General features: G+C 52.6%; 1 protein-coding gene across 1 annotated transcript; it reads left to right on the top strand.

The window, feature by feature from the left end:
- The first annotated feature begins 538 nt into the window (after positions 1-538).
- LOC121168234 (ornithine decarboxylase antizyme 2-like) lies at positions 539-13348 on the top strand. The gene is given in 6 exon segments (XM_040998145.1): positions 539-691; positions 10160-10235; positions 10237-10317; positions 10971-11146; positions 11938-12023; positions 12175-13348. Coding segments are annotated over 6 exon segments (570 nt in total). The 5' UTR covers positions 539-671; the 3' UTR covers positions 12306-13348.
- Positions 13349-14015: the final 667 nt, after the last annotated feature.

Raw genomic sequence — 14015 nt, 5'->3', positions numbered from 1 at the left:
GGGGTGACCACTGGCCTGGGATATGTCTGCGAGACGCAGAGACCTGGCCGAGGTAACCGAGATCTGTGGGCCTGGATTCGGGATAGGGCTGAGAGGCGTGGGGTCCTCTCAGATTTCCGATTTAGTCTTGTTCCATCAGACACTCCTCCAAGAAGCCACAAACGGCGTAGCCCTGCTCGGGGACGAGCACTAGGCTATAGTCAATCCTCAGAAAACTCTCCATGAAACATAACGCCTGTTTTGAGCCTCGCTATGGCCAGCACCGACGTGAGCACGGCCTCTAGCACGGCCGCCCCACAAAGGCTGCCCTTCATCCCCACACCCCCGCCCCCACCCGACCCCGCCGGCCTCCTCCCGGTGCGCCTGCGCGGACGCGGGGCGGGGCTTGGCCCTTTGTTGTGGGCCCCAGTTTCCCAGGACACCGCGCGGCTCTTGGGTGGGGCTATGCAGATGAGGCCCTCGGGGGCGGGGCGGTTGCGGCGGCTGCGGCGGCCGGGGAGGGTCAGTTGGAGGCAGGCACTCGCTGAGGCAGGAGGAGGGCGCTCGGCCCGCGGCCTGACAGGGACTTATCCTGCAGAGATCGGCCCCGCGCGCGCGACCCACACCCACCCACTCATCCACCTACCCACTCCCTGCGCCGCCTCCTCCCACCCTGAGCAGAGCCGCCGAGGATGATAAACACCCAGGACAGGTAACGGCCCGGCCCTGGCTCCCCGCCCCCACCCTCCACCCCCTGTGGCTACAGCGGGCCTCCCCCGACGTCCAGCCGGCCCTGGCCGCCATCCTGGGGGGCCCGTCCCGCCCGCGGCACGGGTCCCCTTTCCCCACTTGAGCCAGCTCAGTCCGAACGTCAACCCCGCCACCGGGCCTCCTTCCGTCCTTTACCCCCCTCCCTCCAGCAGGGCCCATTCCCCCCCTTCTTGGCCTTCCCTGTCCCCTAAAGCCCCCTCCCACCCAAGACCGAACTCGACCTTCCATTCGGTCCCCCCCCCCAGCTTCAACCCCGCCGAACGGAGGCTCGCTCATTTCCCCAAATTGGGCTTCCTCCCGCGTCCAGATCCCCCAAATTCTTATTTTTCCCAGATCTTTCTTCATCTCCCTGGCCGTGCATCCCCTCCTGAGCAGCGCTCCCCCAGGCTGGCTGCCCCCTCCCCCCGCAGCCTGCATCCCCCAGCTCTCCCCTCCCCCACTCTCCTGGGCCCTAATGCTCTTTCCAGCCAGGCCAGGCCCTCGCCTCGTCCTTCCCCCGCCGGCACCCCTCTCCCATTTTCCCTGGCTCCCGACGTCATTCCGTCATTTCTTTATTTCTTTCTCAAACTTTGGACTTGATTCTTGTCCTCCTCCACATGTCCCCCCACCTCCAAAACTTCCTCAGATCTGGAACTCATCTTTCCCCTCCCCTTCTCATCTTGACTGACACCCCCTCCCCACCTTGGGGTCTTCAGGTGAAGTCCGCATCCCCCTCCCCAGCGAAGGCCCGGGGGCTGTCCTGCCTTTGCACATCAGGCCCTCTGGTTTGGGCCTTTGCTGGTTTCCTCTCCCGAACCCTGGCAGCTCTCCTGGGGAGAGCGAGGCAGCCCCGCTCTCCCGGCCTGCTCCAGGCAGGCTTCATGGCCCCTTGTGTGGTCCTTCCTGCCCAACTGTATCACACACACCCCTCAGGGCGCCCCCAGACACTCTTGGTGAATTGTCCCATCCTCTCCTGGTCTCCACTCTCTCACGTCTCAGACATCACAGTAGTTCTCATTTGCTTGGCTTCATTCCTTCGTCCCCCCCAGACTGGCATCTGCCCCCTCCCAGTTCTGAGCTGAAGATCTTGAGGTCTCCCCTCCCAGAGAATGCTGTCCCTCCACGCGGCCCTTGCACTTCACTTGGGTCCTCTGATTTGCCTGCAGATCCGTTTGCTGTAAATCTTAGATTGTGTTGTGCTTTATCCAAAAAACAGCCTCGAGTTTCTCTAAGCCACTCGGCCTTTCTTCCAGCTTCTTGGCCAGTGCTCCTTTCTCACTGTACTGGGCTTTAACTTTGTGTTTCCCGCTGGTTTAATTGCACACCCTTCCACATCGCTGCTGGCTTCTCAGCTTTTTTTCCAACTCCTCCCCCCCACCTGTGTTTCCTCGCTCTGGCTGCACACCCATTTGAACCTGGGCAGCCCCTTTGCAGATAGAGCGAGCCAGGTGGAAACGTGAACATTTCTTCTCGAAGCTCCCGGGGTAACTTGGCTCTGCAGCCAGGACTGACACCCTGGGCTCTCTGGTCCACAGGCCCCAGTCTGTCCCCTCCTTTTCCTCTGGTGAAGACAGTTCTGTGCTGACAAGGGCCTCATCTCCAGCATGGGTATCTTAACCCTTTGCTCTTAGGTACCACGTGCAAGTCATCCAACTTGCTGGACTCTGCCTGTAGTTCACTCTGTTCTTGGCCATTAGCCATTTTTTTTTTTCTTTCAATTCTCAGATTCCTGTGTTGTCCCTCTGCTTCCATTTCTTGCCAACACACAGAAAGCAAGTTTACCCATTTTCAGGGCTAGTGTCCATTCTGGTCCATCGACTTTTTCCTTCGGTTTCATTCTGCCCTTAAGTTTCCCTTTTCTGTAGTTCTTCATTTCCACCCACCCTTGCCTGCCCACTTTTATACACTGTCTTTGCTGATTGGGTCCCTCTGGCGCTGAGGAGGTGGAGGTGGGTGTGTGCTTGGATGGGCAGGGATGCTGAAGGTGCCCCTCATGGGGCAGGAGACTGGGAGTGTTGAGGATATAGGGCAGGGGTGGAGGAAAGCTGAGAAGGCCAGAGCAAAATCCACTCAAGGTGGGAGGGTATTCTGTGGGGTGACTGTCTGCAATGGGGGCTTGGAGAACGGGGTTGCGGTCCTTCCCAGAGCCCTCTGGGCCAAGCAGGTCCAGAGTAGGTGCGTGATGGACTCTTTGCAGGCCCAGTGTTGGAAACAACATTGTAAAGGTCTACACTGATGGTGAGGTTGAGCTCTAGTTCTGGCTGCATGCGGGTTGGGTTAGTATGCAGATTTCCTGCCAGCTTCCTAAGGTGGCAAAACAGGCTTGCTGGTCTCCAGGGCCCTCTTGCTTAGTGCCCTGGTAATTTGAGGGGCTTGGCTGTGTCAAAGTCAGGTGGCCGGAGGAGCCAGCCGGGCTGCCAGGGCCCCAGGCAGGAGCCGGCAGGAGGCCCTGGATTAGGCTCCTCACTTTAGCCAGGGGGTGGGGTGGTGTGTGCAGGGTGTCTGTTTCCACAGCGTGTTTCCCAGCCTTCCAGGGGCAGCCTGCTCCTAACTTTCTGAAAGGAATCCCAGTGGAGCCCTGACTAGGGATTCTGATAAGAGCCGGATGTTCTTCTCAGTGTTCTTGGTGTTTAGTATCCGCCGCCAAGCGGGGAGCTGTGCTCCCATTGGGTGGGGGATGGGACTTGCAGCTTCCCCGGCTGCAGTGAGAAACTTGGGAGGCGGAGGCTGGGTTTCCTGGAAGCCATACTCAGCCCAAAGTTTGAAAACAGTGTGTTTTGCAAACAAGGCTCTTCCCTTTTAGTTATTGGGGCTCTAATCAACTGAACTGAACTGTCAAACTCCCTGCTGGTGTGGCCAGGGAGAGGAAGACACCACTACAAACACACTAGCTAGGTCTTTCTTTTTTTTCTTAATGAGATTTTCATCCATGGAATTCAAATTCCATAGCCTTTTTCTACCTGGATTTGTGGGGGTGGGGAGGACAGCCTTGGGTTCACCTTGTGACAGTACGGGATTTAGAGAAGAGCTAGCTCTGGTCCATGGCCACAGTGTAATTGAACAGGATGCTGATGGACTTTGAGGAGAAGCGTTGGGCCCTACAGGTGGGTGTGTTTTGTGACTTGGGGATGTGGTTAGGGTCCAGGTGCACAGCGGAGCCCTCCACCAAATGGTTTCCTGGGAGGTGGCATTTCTGTCTGTCCTGGAGGTTTTGGTAATGATTGGCACTATGGCTTGTGGAGCACGAGGTGGGGAGAGCTGGTTTTCTTGAGATGGAGACAGAGAGAGATTCCTACTATAGTCAGGAATTACCCCAAAATGGAGACATGCCTCAGCAAGCAGTGTGGACTAATAGAAATTTCTAATCCTGCCAAAAAAATTCAAATTTAACCTCAGAACTGCTGAGAAATGCAAGAAAAGGGTTGAGGAGTGAGGTAGAGAGGAATGTTACAAATGTACATTTCTAAAAAATTTAAATGAGTAATGTACCACTTTGTGACTATGGAGTGTCCATTGCAGCCGGCGCCCCGATTTGCAGGGCTGTGCAGCAGATCTGACTGCCGCAGAGCAGAAAGGGCCTAGGTGAGCGGCATTCCTTCCTGGAGGTGAGCGAAACAGGTTGTTTCCTGTTGGGCAGCAGCCGGAACACAAACTGCTCTGTGGAAGATGAGCCTTCAGAACATGTCTGAGGTCTTTAACGGGCATAAACAGTGATGTAATTCTATCTTGGGAAAAGAGGTGGAACTGTATGGTGAGCTTACTTTATAAGCCAGATTGAGTTATTTCAAAAGTAAGATGTCAAGCCACCACTGGGCGCGTTCAGTGGCTGTGGCTTTGACAGCACACGCGCCGTGGCAGCCGTGGGCACACTCTGTGCCTCAGGGACACAGGTCTTTTAGCTACCATTGAAAGTGTGTATCTTGGGAGAATCAACCAAAAATCAGTTTCGCTTTCAGTCTGTGATTCAGAATGGTGATGTCATTTTTTCCTATAATGGTGCTTAGCAATTAGACTCCCTTTGAAACACAAAATAGCGCCAGTGACAAAAATGACTTAGGCCTGGCATGTGCCAGGGCGCCTTTCTCAGATGGAAGGGGACTTGGCACTGAAAATTAGCCTCTACAGCCACACTAGACTGGAGGTGGCCACCACCTCCCACCTCTCTTCCTTTTTCTTTTCACTTTGTGTGATGGTGGCCCCCAGGTGGTCCCCCTGTGCGCAGGCATTGGTCATGACTGACGCCGTTCTCCGTGCGAGGGCAGGGAGAGGGACACCCTGGTGTTGTGTGGAGTCGGGCCCGAGGCATGGATAGGGCAGAAGAGGTTGAAACAGGCAGATGAATACAGAATACTGGGAATGTGGTTTTCGTATCTTTGTATTTGATACCAAAAAGACAGGTGATACCAAGGCCGTCTGACCCTTCCTGGCAGGTGTTGGAAACCAGAGAGAAAGGGTGTGGGCTTGAATGAGCCGAGGAGGCGCTGATTTAAGGGAAACATGATCAAAAGTCTATCAAAGCGAATTGGAAGTCAGCTATTTTGTTAGATGTAGTTAAATGGAAGTTGGGCACGGACGTGCTTTTATATTAAATCCCTACTCTAGTAGGCTGCGCCCTGCTTTAAGCAAAAGAACAAAAAACTTAAAAACAAAGTCAACTGAAAGTGATCCTACAATAGAACTTCTTTTTATTAAGAAATTTATGGTTAATTCTTTTAAAGTTTTATTTATTTGAAAGGCAAAGCAATAGTGAGATCTTCCATCTTCTGGTTCACGCCCCAGGTGTGCGGCAGGGTCTGTCACTTGAGCTGTGAGCTGCTGCCCCGCTTGTGTGCTTGGAAGGCAGCTGGATTAAGTGGAACAGGCAGAGTTTAAACTGGGTACTCCCATAATGGGCATTTTAGCTATTGTACCACAATACCTGTCTTTTCCATTCTCTTATTTATTTTATTTTTTAAAGACTTATTTTTTTTGGAAAGGCAGATATACAAAGTGGAGAAGAGACAGAAACATCTTCTATTTGCTGGTTCATTTCCCAAGTGGCCTCACTGAGGCTGAGCCAATCCGAAGCCAGGAGCCTCTCCTCCGGTCTCCCATGTGGGTGCAGGGTCCCAAGGCCTTGGGCTGTCCTCGGCTGCTTCAACTGCTTTCCCAGGCCACAAGCAGGGAGCTGATTGGGAAGTAGAGCAGCCATGGTACAAACCGGTTCCCATATGTGATCCCGTCACATGTAAGGCAAGGATTTAGCCACTGGGCTACCGCACCAGGCCCCTTCCCATAAATAGGAGACATTTGAAGATAGGATTTGAATGACAAACATTTGCTACAGGGCTGGCATTGTGGTGCAGTGGATTAAACTGGTTACTGTTTATCTGATGTTCCGTCGTATGAGAGTGCTGTTTTGAATCCTGTCTGTTGCCGTCCAGTTCCTTGCTAATGCTCCTTGGAAAAGCAACAGAAGATGGCCCAGGTGCTTGGGCCCCGTCGCACAACATGGGAGACCTGAATGAAATTCTAAGTTCCAGGCTTTGGGCCCTGTCCAGCCCTGGCTCATAGGGCCATTTGTGGAGGAATGAACCAGCAGATGGAAATTCTTTCTTGATCTGTTTGCCTTTCAGATACATTTAAACTCTTTTTTTTCGCACCAGAATTTCCCAGGAATAGACCTGTCAATGCACTCCCTGTCCGTAGCCACTGTGTGGAATGACAACCTGCTAGGGGCGGTTCAGACAGCCGCTTCCTGTCTCTAGGACAGCAGCGTGTGCTGTGCTGGGAGCACTCGCAGATCCGGGGGTGCTCCCTGAAACAGCAGAGAGATGACAGGTGCTAACGGATCTGCACACTCACTCTGCATGCTGAATTCCTGACACCCTGATCTCCAGTGTGGTAAATTTTTTTCTTCTCCCAAAGCAGGTCCAGCCCAGCTGGATGTTCAGGTTCAGTGTGATACATTTGATTCTCCTTAATCAGCCTGAGCTTTTTTAGTTTCTGGATTGGGGCTGAGTTAGGCAGAGTTAGGGAGAGGAGGGAGAGAGATCTTGCATCCGCTGGTCCATTCTTGAAATGTTTGCAACAGCTGGAGCTGAGCAGATTTGAAGCCAGAAGCTTCCTCTGAGTTGCCCATTAGGATGAAGGGTCTTAATGACTTGGACAATCTTCTACTTGCCCAGGCCATAAGCAGAGAGCTGGACTGGAGGTGGAGCAGCCCAGACATGATATGGGAGGGCGGCACCCACAGGCGGAGGCTTAGCCTACCAGGACAGCTCGCCCCCCAAATCATCCTTTTGATAGTGGTGATTAACCATGCCTGCCCATCCACCCCCACTGACCAGGATATGTGCTGAGTGTGAGACCAAATGTGATGTGGATCTTGTGATGAGATGACTGGTACTTAGAAACCAGTGTCTCCTGGGCTTACATTCGCGTAGATTTCACTACTTCTAATGAGGCTGGTGGCATACCTTGCCACAATACCATCTGATCATTAACCACTGGCATTAGAGGAGGCCATTCAGTCCTGGGCAAGTCCGTGCCCTTTAGTTTAACTACTACACACATACCCATCTCCCTTTCGTTCTTCAGAAATGACAGGTGTTTTGAAAAAGGCAGTTTGGTCATTCACAGCAAGTAATAACAGGTGGTTTATAATGAATGAAGATAATTATTGAGATCTACTCTCTATTAAGCTTATTGCAAGCCCCAGCTGTTTCTCTTAGGGAACTGGAACTGGCTCCTGAAACACTCCGCTGGCATGGCACCTTCCCTCCCCCAGCCACTTGCTCACTTGCTGCCTTTCGCAGACCTCACGAGGCAGGGGTAGAGTGTCACCAGGATCCTCGTGTCTGAGAGTAGGGAAGTGGTTTGTTACCCTGGCATCTTTTTGCATGCATTTGAAGAGAGATATCAGGAAGCCAGAAATACTGCAAGTTTATAGATTAGTGCTAGACACAGAGCATGCTCCATGGGTTATTTCTAGGAAGACGAAGAGATTCTGTGTCTTATATTTTAAAAAAAAAAAAAAAACAAAAACCAGCATCTCACTTCATCCTGCTCAGTCCAGTGGTTTGACCCCAGTGCTTCTGCTGTTTGCTGGTGAAAACTAGCCAAGATGCAAGGTGGTGGCTGGAACACATGGCAGAGGCTGAGTAATTCAGTCACCTAAAGACCATCTGAAGAATAATTCCCTTGGAAGTAGGTGTCTGTCGCCAGAATTCTAGAATTCTGCTGGGTCTCAGTGATGTAGTTGTTTTATGAACATAGTAGGAAAGGCAGCGTCCCTTCCATCTGTCCTCATCTGTCTTGCCCAGTTATTGGGAGAAAATAACTCCTGTCTGTGACAGCAGTCTGTGGCATAGTCCTCTGTCTTGCCCTTGCTGGTAGCAGGTGTGGACAAGGCCTGCGGGCCTTTGGAGGAGGTGAGTTTGGTTATTAGATGTCATGTGGCTCCAGGCCCATGGCCACTTCCCTGGAAACCTAGGGCCCAAGACACTTCCAAGTGTACTCTCATGCTTCCTGTTGAATCCTTGAGGGAAAACCCAGAAGCTGAGCAGTGCTGCGTTTGGGCTTCTGGGTGAGAGGGTCTGAGCAGACTACCCCTTTGGTTATCACACCATTGTCCATGTAAGGGGCAGGTTCAGTTCTGTTGCTGTCCACTTAGAAGAGCTTCTGACTCTTCATTTTATATAAAGCAGACGACAGGGTGAAGAGTAGTTGTCTCATATGGTTTTACAGTTGGTTTTCAGGGGGAGAGAAAAGGCCTTATTTGCTGATTTCTGTGGTTTAAATACCCACATCCTTCTCAGCAGATTTAGGCTACCAACATAAAATACTCGGCACAGAGATGCGAAAGGGACATGCGCAGTTATCGGCTGACTCCAGCACACCCCTGCTGCATCCCCTCTATGTCTGTAAGGCCTGCAGCTGCCAGGAAACAGACACAGAACAGAGAGGACCAGAGATGGGCAGGAGTTCACAGCCAAGTGAGATTTATTATCAAAGAGAAAAATACACCGAGGGTGACCGACTGCCTGTGTAGATGGAGTGACTACATGGCAGGGGCCCAGTCTTCCAGCAGGCTGGGTTTTTTTTATAGTTTGGGGCCTTTGAGGGGTGTTCCTAGGTATGGGGGAATTCCAAGAAAATGGAGGAATGAGCCAGGACCCAAGACATTTCAACTTTTAGTAGGTTTTGTTCCCTGGGGACAAGCAAATGCAGAGACTGGGGTGGGGGCAGGTTAGAATGGCCTTTGGAAATGCTGTGTAAGTTAAGCTGCTGGTGGCCGATTCCCTGTTTGGTATCCCAGGGCATAAGGCACAAACTTGTGTTCTTGCCCCCTTCAGTTATTGTCTGTTGTCCAGGGTACAGCCTGTATAACTCCTGTTGGCAGCGCTCCTCGCCGCCACCTTCCCCACAGACCTATTCTGACCACATCAGTGTTTCCTGAATTCCCACGCTCAGATTGGGATGGGACCAGCAAAAATTGGCACACTGGGGACCAACCCAGATGCTGTGCCATTGTGCACCTCTGCTCTGGCAGTCAAATCTTTGCTCTTTTTTTTTCCCCCTTTAAAAAAATTTTTTTTTATTGAAAAAGTATATTTAGAGAGAAGGAGAGATAAAGATCTTTCATCTGTTGGTTCATTCTCCATGTGATCACAACAGCTGGAGCTGAGCCAATCCAAAGCCAGGAGTCAGGAGCTTCTTCTGGGTCTCCCATGCAAGTGCAGGGTCCCAAGACTTTGGGCCATCCTCTACTGCTTTCCCAGGCCACAGCAGGGAGCTGGATGGGAAGTGGAGCAACCAGGATACGAACCTGTGTCCATATGGGATGCTGGCATGTGCAAGGGGAGGACTTTCGCTATACTAGTCTGCTGTGCCGGGCCAAAATCCCTGCTTTTAGTTCTTAGTCAGGCATCTGGGCAAATCCTTCCTCATTCCCATTCCTTTGTTGAGATGGGGGCTGGAGGCCAGTCCTGGGAAGGAATGCTGAGGAACACAGGACTTCAGGGACACAGGACCCTGCCACCTGACTTCCTGAGGCCCCATGTGCTCCTCTTGGGCCTGCTGTGAATGGGGGGATTCTGCCACGTGGGCTGTTGAGGCTTTAATGGAATAGGGAGAGAGACAACTCAAGCAGGCACGCTGGGACCTGGGTCCTCCCAAGGTGTGCCCACCCAGCGCCAGGTGTTTTTCCAGATGTCTGCTAGCCACTTCTCTGGTCAGTCACATGCTGCTGGACTTCCATGGCCCCCCAGGATCCATTACACCTCTGTGTCGGTGGGTTCCCTTGATACGGGCAATAGAAGCTAAAGCTGAGGAGACAAGCGTTCTGCTAGAACACCTGTTTAGGGAGAGTGAAGATAGGGATTGGGCTGGGTGTAAAGTAGAATCTTCAAGTGTTGCTGCTGACACTCGCCCTCTTTCTCTCTTGCAGTAGTATTTTGCCTTTGAGTAACTGTCCCCAGCTCCAGTGCTGCAGGCACATTGTTCCAGGGCCTCTGTGGTGCTCCTGATGCCCCTCACCCACTGTCGAAGATCCCCGGTGGGCGAGGGGGTGGCAGGGATCCTTCTCTCTCAGCTCTAATATATAAGGTAAGGAGGACCCTGCGACCCAGGGCCCCCTGGGGCTGTGCTCAAGGCCTGGTGTTGGGGAGGGACCTGGAGGGAGTCTGAATTAAGGCTGCTAAATGGCTCTTCTGAGGACGGGAGCAACACTTCTTTGCTACCTGCTCACTGATGTGGTTGGAGCCCACAGTTGGTTTCAGGTTTCCTTAAGCCTAGGATGGAAGGTTAGCCAGCAAGCTAAAACTGGAGCCCTGGAGACTGCAGTGGGCTCCACCTTCCACCAGGGACAGGCCTGGGTTATTGAGACTCCAGCCACACACATTTTCTCATTTGTGCTTCATGGGGAAGAAAAAGGCGTTTTGGGAAAAGCATGGGCTTCCGAGTCGGTGCCGGGCAGGGGGGCTAGTGATGGACCCTCAACTCTGCAGCTGACCCGTGGAGCCTTGAGCCAGCTGCTTATGGCAGGGGCCTTGCTGTCTGGTTTTTAAAATGGAGCTAATGCTCCAGGGCTCGGCATGGGGCTGGTGGGGTGGACAGCCCCTGCATCAGCAGAGCTTAGTATCCTGCTAACCTGAGATTGGCCCGAGAGGCCGCCTCGTGCCACTTCAGTTAGGGAGCGGGTGGTGGTGGTGGCTGGAAGCAGCAGGGGGACTGATCTGCTGTCTTGCTTCCCTTTCCAGGACGAGAAGCTCACTGTGACCCAGGACCTCCCTGTGAACGATGGAAAGCCTCACATCGTCCACTTCCGGTATGAGGTCACCGAAGTGAAAGTCTCTTCCTGGGATGCAGTCCTGTCCAGCCAGAGTCTGTTTGTCGAGATCCCAGATGGATTATTAGCTGATGGGAGCAAAGAAGGGTAAGGAGCACACGTGGAAGGAGAGGCCGCTGCAGAGGAGGGTCTGGGCTGATTGGGGATTTGGAGGGGACTCGCTCTCAGCAGCAGACTGCCCAGGCGGCCAGCAGTGTGGAACACATAGGTTAGAGTCACAGCACAACACTGTCACAGTAACCAGAATCCTGACACTGCATCATCCTGTAGTGCCCAATTTCCAGGTTTCTGTTGGGTCCTGCAGTGGTGCAGCTCCAAAGCCGAGAGAGGGAGGGATGGCCAACGGATCAGGCAGGACCCTTTGGGCAGCCCTGTGTGTGTGTGTGTGTGTGTGTGTGTGTGTGTGTGTGTAGTTCTCTGCAGTGGCCCTGTGTGTGTGTGTGTGTGTGTGTGTAGTTCTCTGCACTGGCCCCAAGCTCAGGAGCATGCAGGTCCAGGGTGTCCCTCTCTGTGGCAGGTGATCTTGGAGGATCAGTTTCTATGCTCTGCACTATCTTTGAGCTGTATTACTTCAGATAGTGTTGGAACACTCAGTATATTTTACAGAGTGAAGTGTTGCCCAGTACTAGAATGAAAACAATGCCAAGTAAGAGTGTTAAACGGAGACAGTGTTATTTTTAGACGAAGAACCTAAGATTCCTTGTCAGCAGTGGATTCCATCTTCCCCTAACTCCTGGGGTCTCCCCAGAACATCTGATACTGCTGGCTGTTAGCCCCAGAACAGCCTGGGTTTTTTTTTGCCTCCAGGGGTTAGGGTGGGAGTGGGCCCAGGGGTAGGGCCAGGGAGGTGATGGCTGAGTAGTTTGTGCTCCCCACAGATTGTTAGCACTGCTCGAGTTTGCTGAAGAGAAGATGAAAGTGAACTATGTCTTCATCTGCTTCAGGAAGGGCCGTGAAGACAGAGGTGAGGAGCACTGGGGGCTGGGGAGGATGGGGCGGGCTGTGGTGCAGCTACACGGGATGGTACAGGCCACCTCCAGCTTCCTGGGGCCTTCATCAGGGCTGGTTCCATTCTGTTCTCATCGGAACCTTTTTTTATCTTCTTTCCTCTGCAGCTCCACTCCTGAAGACCTTTAGCTTCTTGGGCTTTGAGATTGTACGTCCAGGCCATCCCTGTGTCCCCTCTCGGCCAGATGTGATGTTCATGGTTTACCCTCTGGACCAGAACTTGTCCGAAGAGGACTAGTGGGGATGCTTTGCCCAAGAGCACCAGTGGGGGATGAGGGGGTAGTTAGGCAGCCCTGGGGCAGAGCGGAGGCCTCCCCACTGTTGGGCAGGACGCTGAGGGGCTCGGGGTGAGGGCTGCCGCCTGTGTCCTCGGGATTGACGCGTTGAAGTTGTTTCCCATAAAGAACAGTATAAACATATTATTCACATGTAATCACCAATAGTAAATGAAGATGTTTATGAACTGGCATTAGAAGCTTTTTAACTGCGCTGTGTGTGCTCTATCTAGCCTAGGGGAGGACTTTGCCTAGCTGGGGAGGGAGTGCCAGGGGCCAGACCTGGAGGGTCGCTGGCCAGGACTGGCAGCCTCAGGTGCCCCTCCTGCTGTTATGGTGGTGTTTGGTTTTTAAGACTTACTTGTTTTCTTTCTTTGCTTTTTGTTGCCCCAGGGGCTCCTGAGTGTAGGCTTTCCCTGCCCCTGGGCAGTATCCCGGAGCTGTTTCCTGACCTGCCTGGGCTTCTCTGTGCAGTTTGTCTGGCCTGGAGCAAGTGGGTCTGACCACCCCTTCTTTTCAGCTTAGTGTTATTCTGGCATTTGGTTAAGCCGGCTTAATCTGTTCCATGTTATCAGTGCATTTGAAATAGAGGCGTTGAAGTTCACCTCCCCAACCAGGGTTTTTTTTAGATGTCTGGGACTTATAAAACACTAGCCAAACTCCAGTTCTTACATCACCACCACAAGTTCTTGCTCCTGTGCCAGGGTCACGACGAGCAGAACAGAGGAAGAGGAGCAACTCAGGGCCTGGGGATTGTGGGGGGGAACATGTTGCTAGGGCCTGACTGCCTCTGGCTGGCTGAGCGCCATGCCGGCTGCCTCCCCAGTTGGGCTGTGAGTAGTGCCTGCGACCTGGGCTTGCAGAAGTGGGCCACCCTTTACTGTTTTCACCCAACAGCTTGTTCTAAGGGGAGAGGAAGGGGGAGAGCTCTAGTTTGGGCCGGGGTGGGGGTGTCAGGGAGGCCAGTGTGTTGTGTTAACTGTGTCAATAAACTGATTTAAAGTTGTGGTGGTTCTGTTCTTTATTACTCCCAAATTGGGACCAACTTCCTCTCACTAATGTTTTTCAAGTCCAGAGCCTAGCTTATTAGGATGTGGGCCCTCACTCAGCCCTGAGGAAAACACGGGAGCCTGGCAATGCAGAAGAACTTTCAGGTTACAATCCCTGGGGCTGCTTTACACTAAGACCAAGAGGGGTTGCTAGGAGTCTGGGATACATCGCCAGAGCCCCAGGAGAGACAGTGTGTACAAACAGCTTTCTTTGGACCAGAGACTAGCCAGCAGTGAAAGCATTCTTACCTGTTGCATCTAGAGGGTTCGGCCATCCAGGAGCTCCCATCTTCTGTTTTTTTTTTTTTTTTTTCCTTTTGGAGCCAGTGTCCCTGTGACATCAGCCTGAAGACTCACCTCTCTCTGGCACTAGCTAGTATTTTCCCTTTTCCAAGTGAAGGGCATATTTTTCTACCTCTTACAGCTTTCCGGACATTGCCTGTTGGCTTTTGATCTGTCTCCAGGTCTTTGGCCTACTGTCACGTGTTTTCTCATGGCGTTTGTCTTTACCGTGGTGAAAGATGTGAGTGCAACACCCTGACTCCATGGATACCTGTGGGCTAAAGATACGCAGGTGAACTTGCACGGTCTGGCCACTGGCTTCAAAGTAGTTTAGGATGGCTC

This window comes from Ochotona curzoniae, unplaced genomic scaffold (genome assembly GCF_017591425.1).
Source record: "Ochotona curzoniae isolate NIBS_2020 unplaced genomic scaffold, NIBS_Ocur_1.0 patch79, whole genome shotgun sequence".
Lineage (NCBI taxonomy): Eukaryota > Metazoa > Chordata > Mammalia > Lagomorpha > Ochotonidae > Ochotona > Ochotona curzoniae.
The sequence above is the reverse complement of the archived record's forward strand: the minus strand, read 5'-3'. Positions and strand labels throughout refer to the sequence as shown.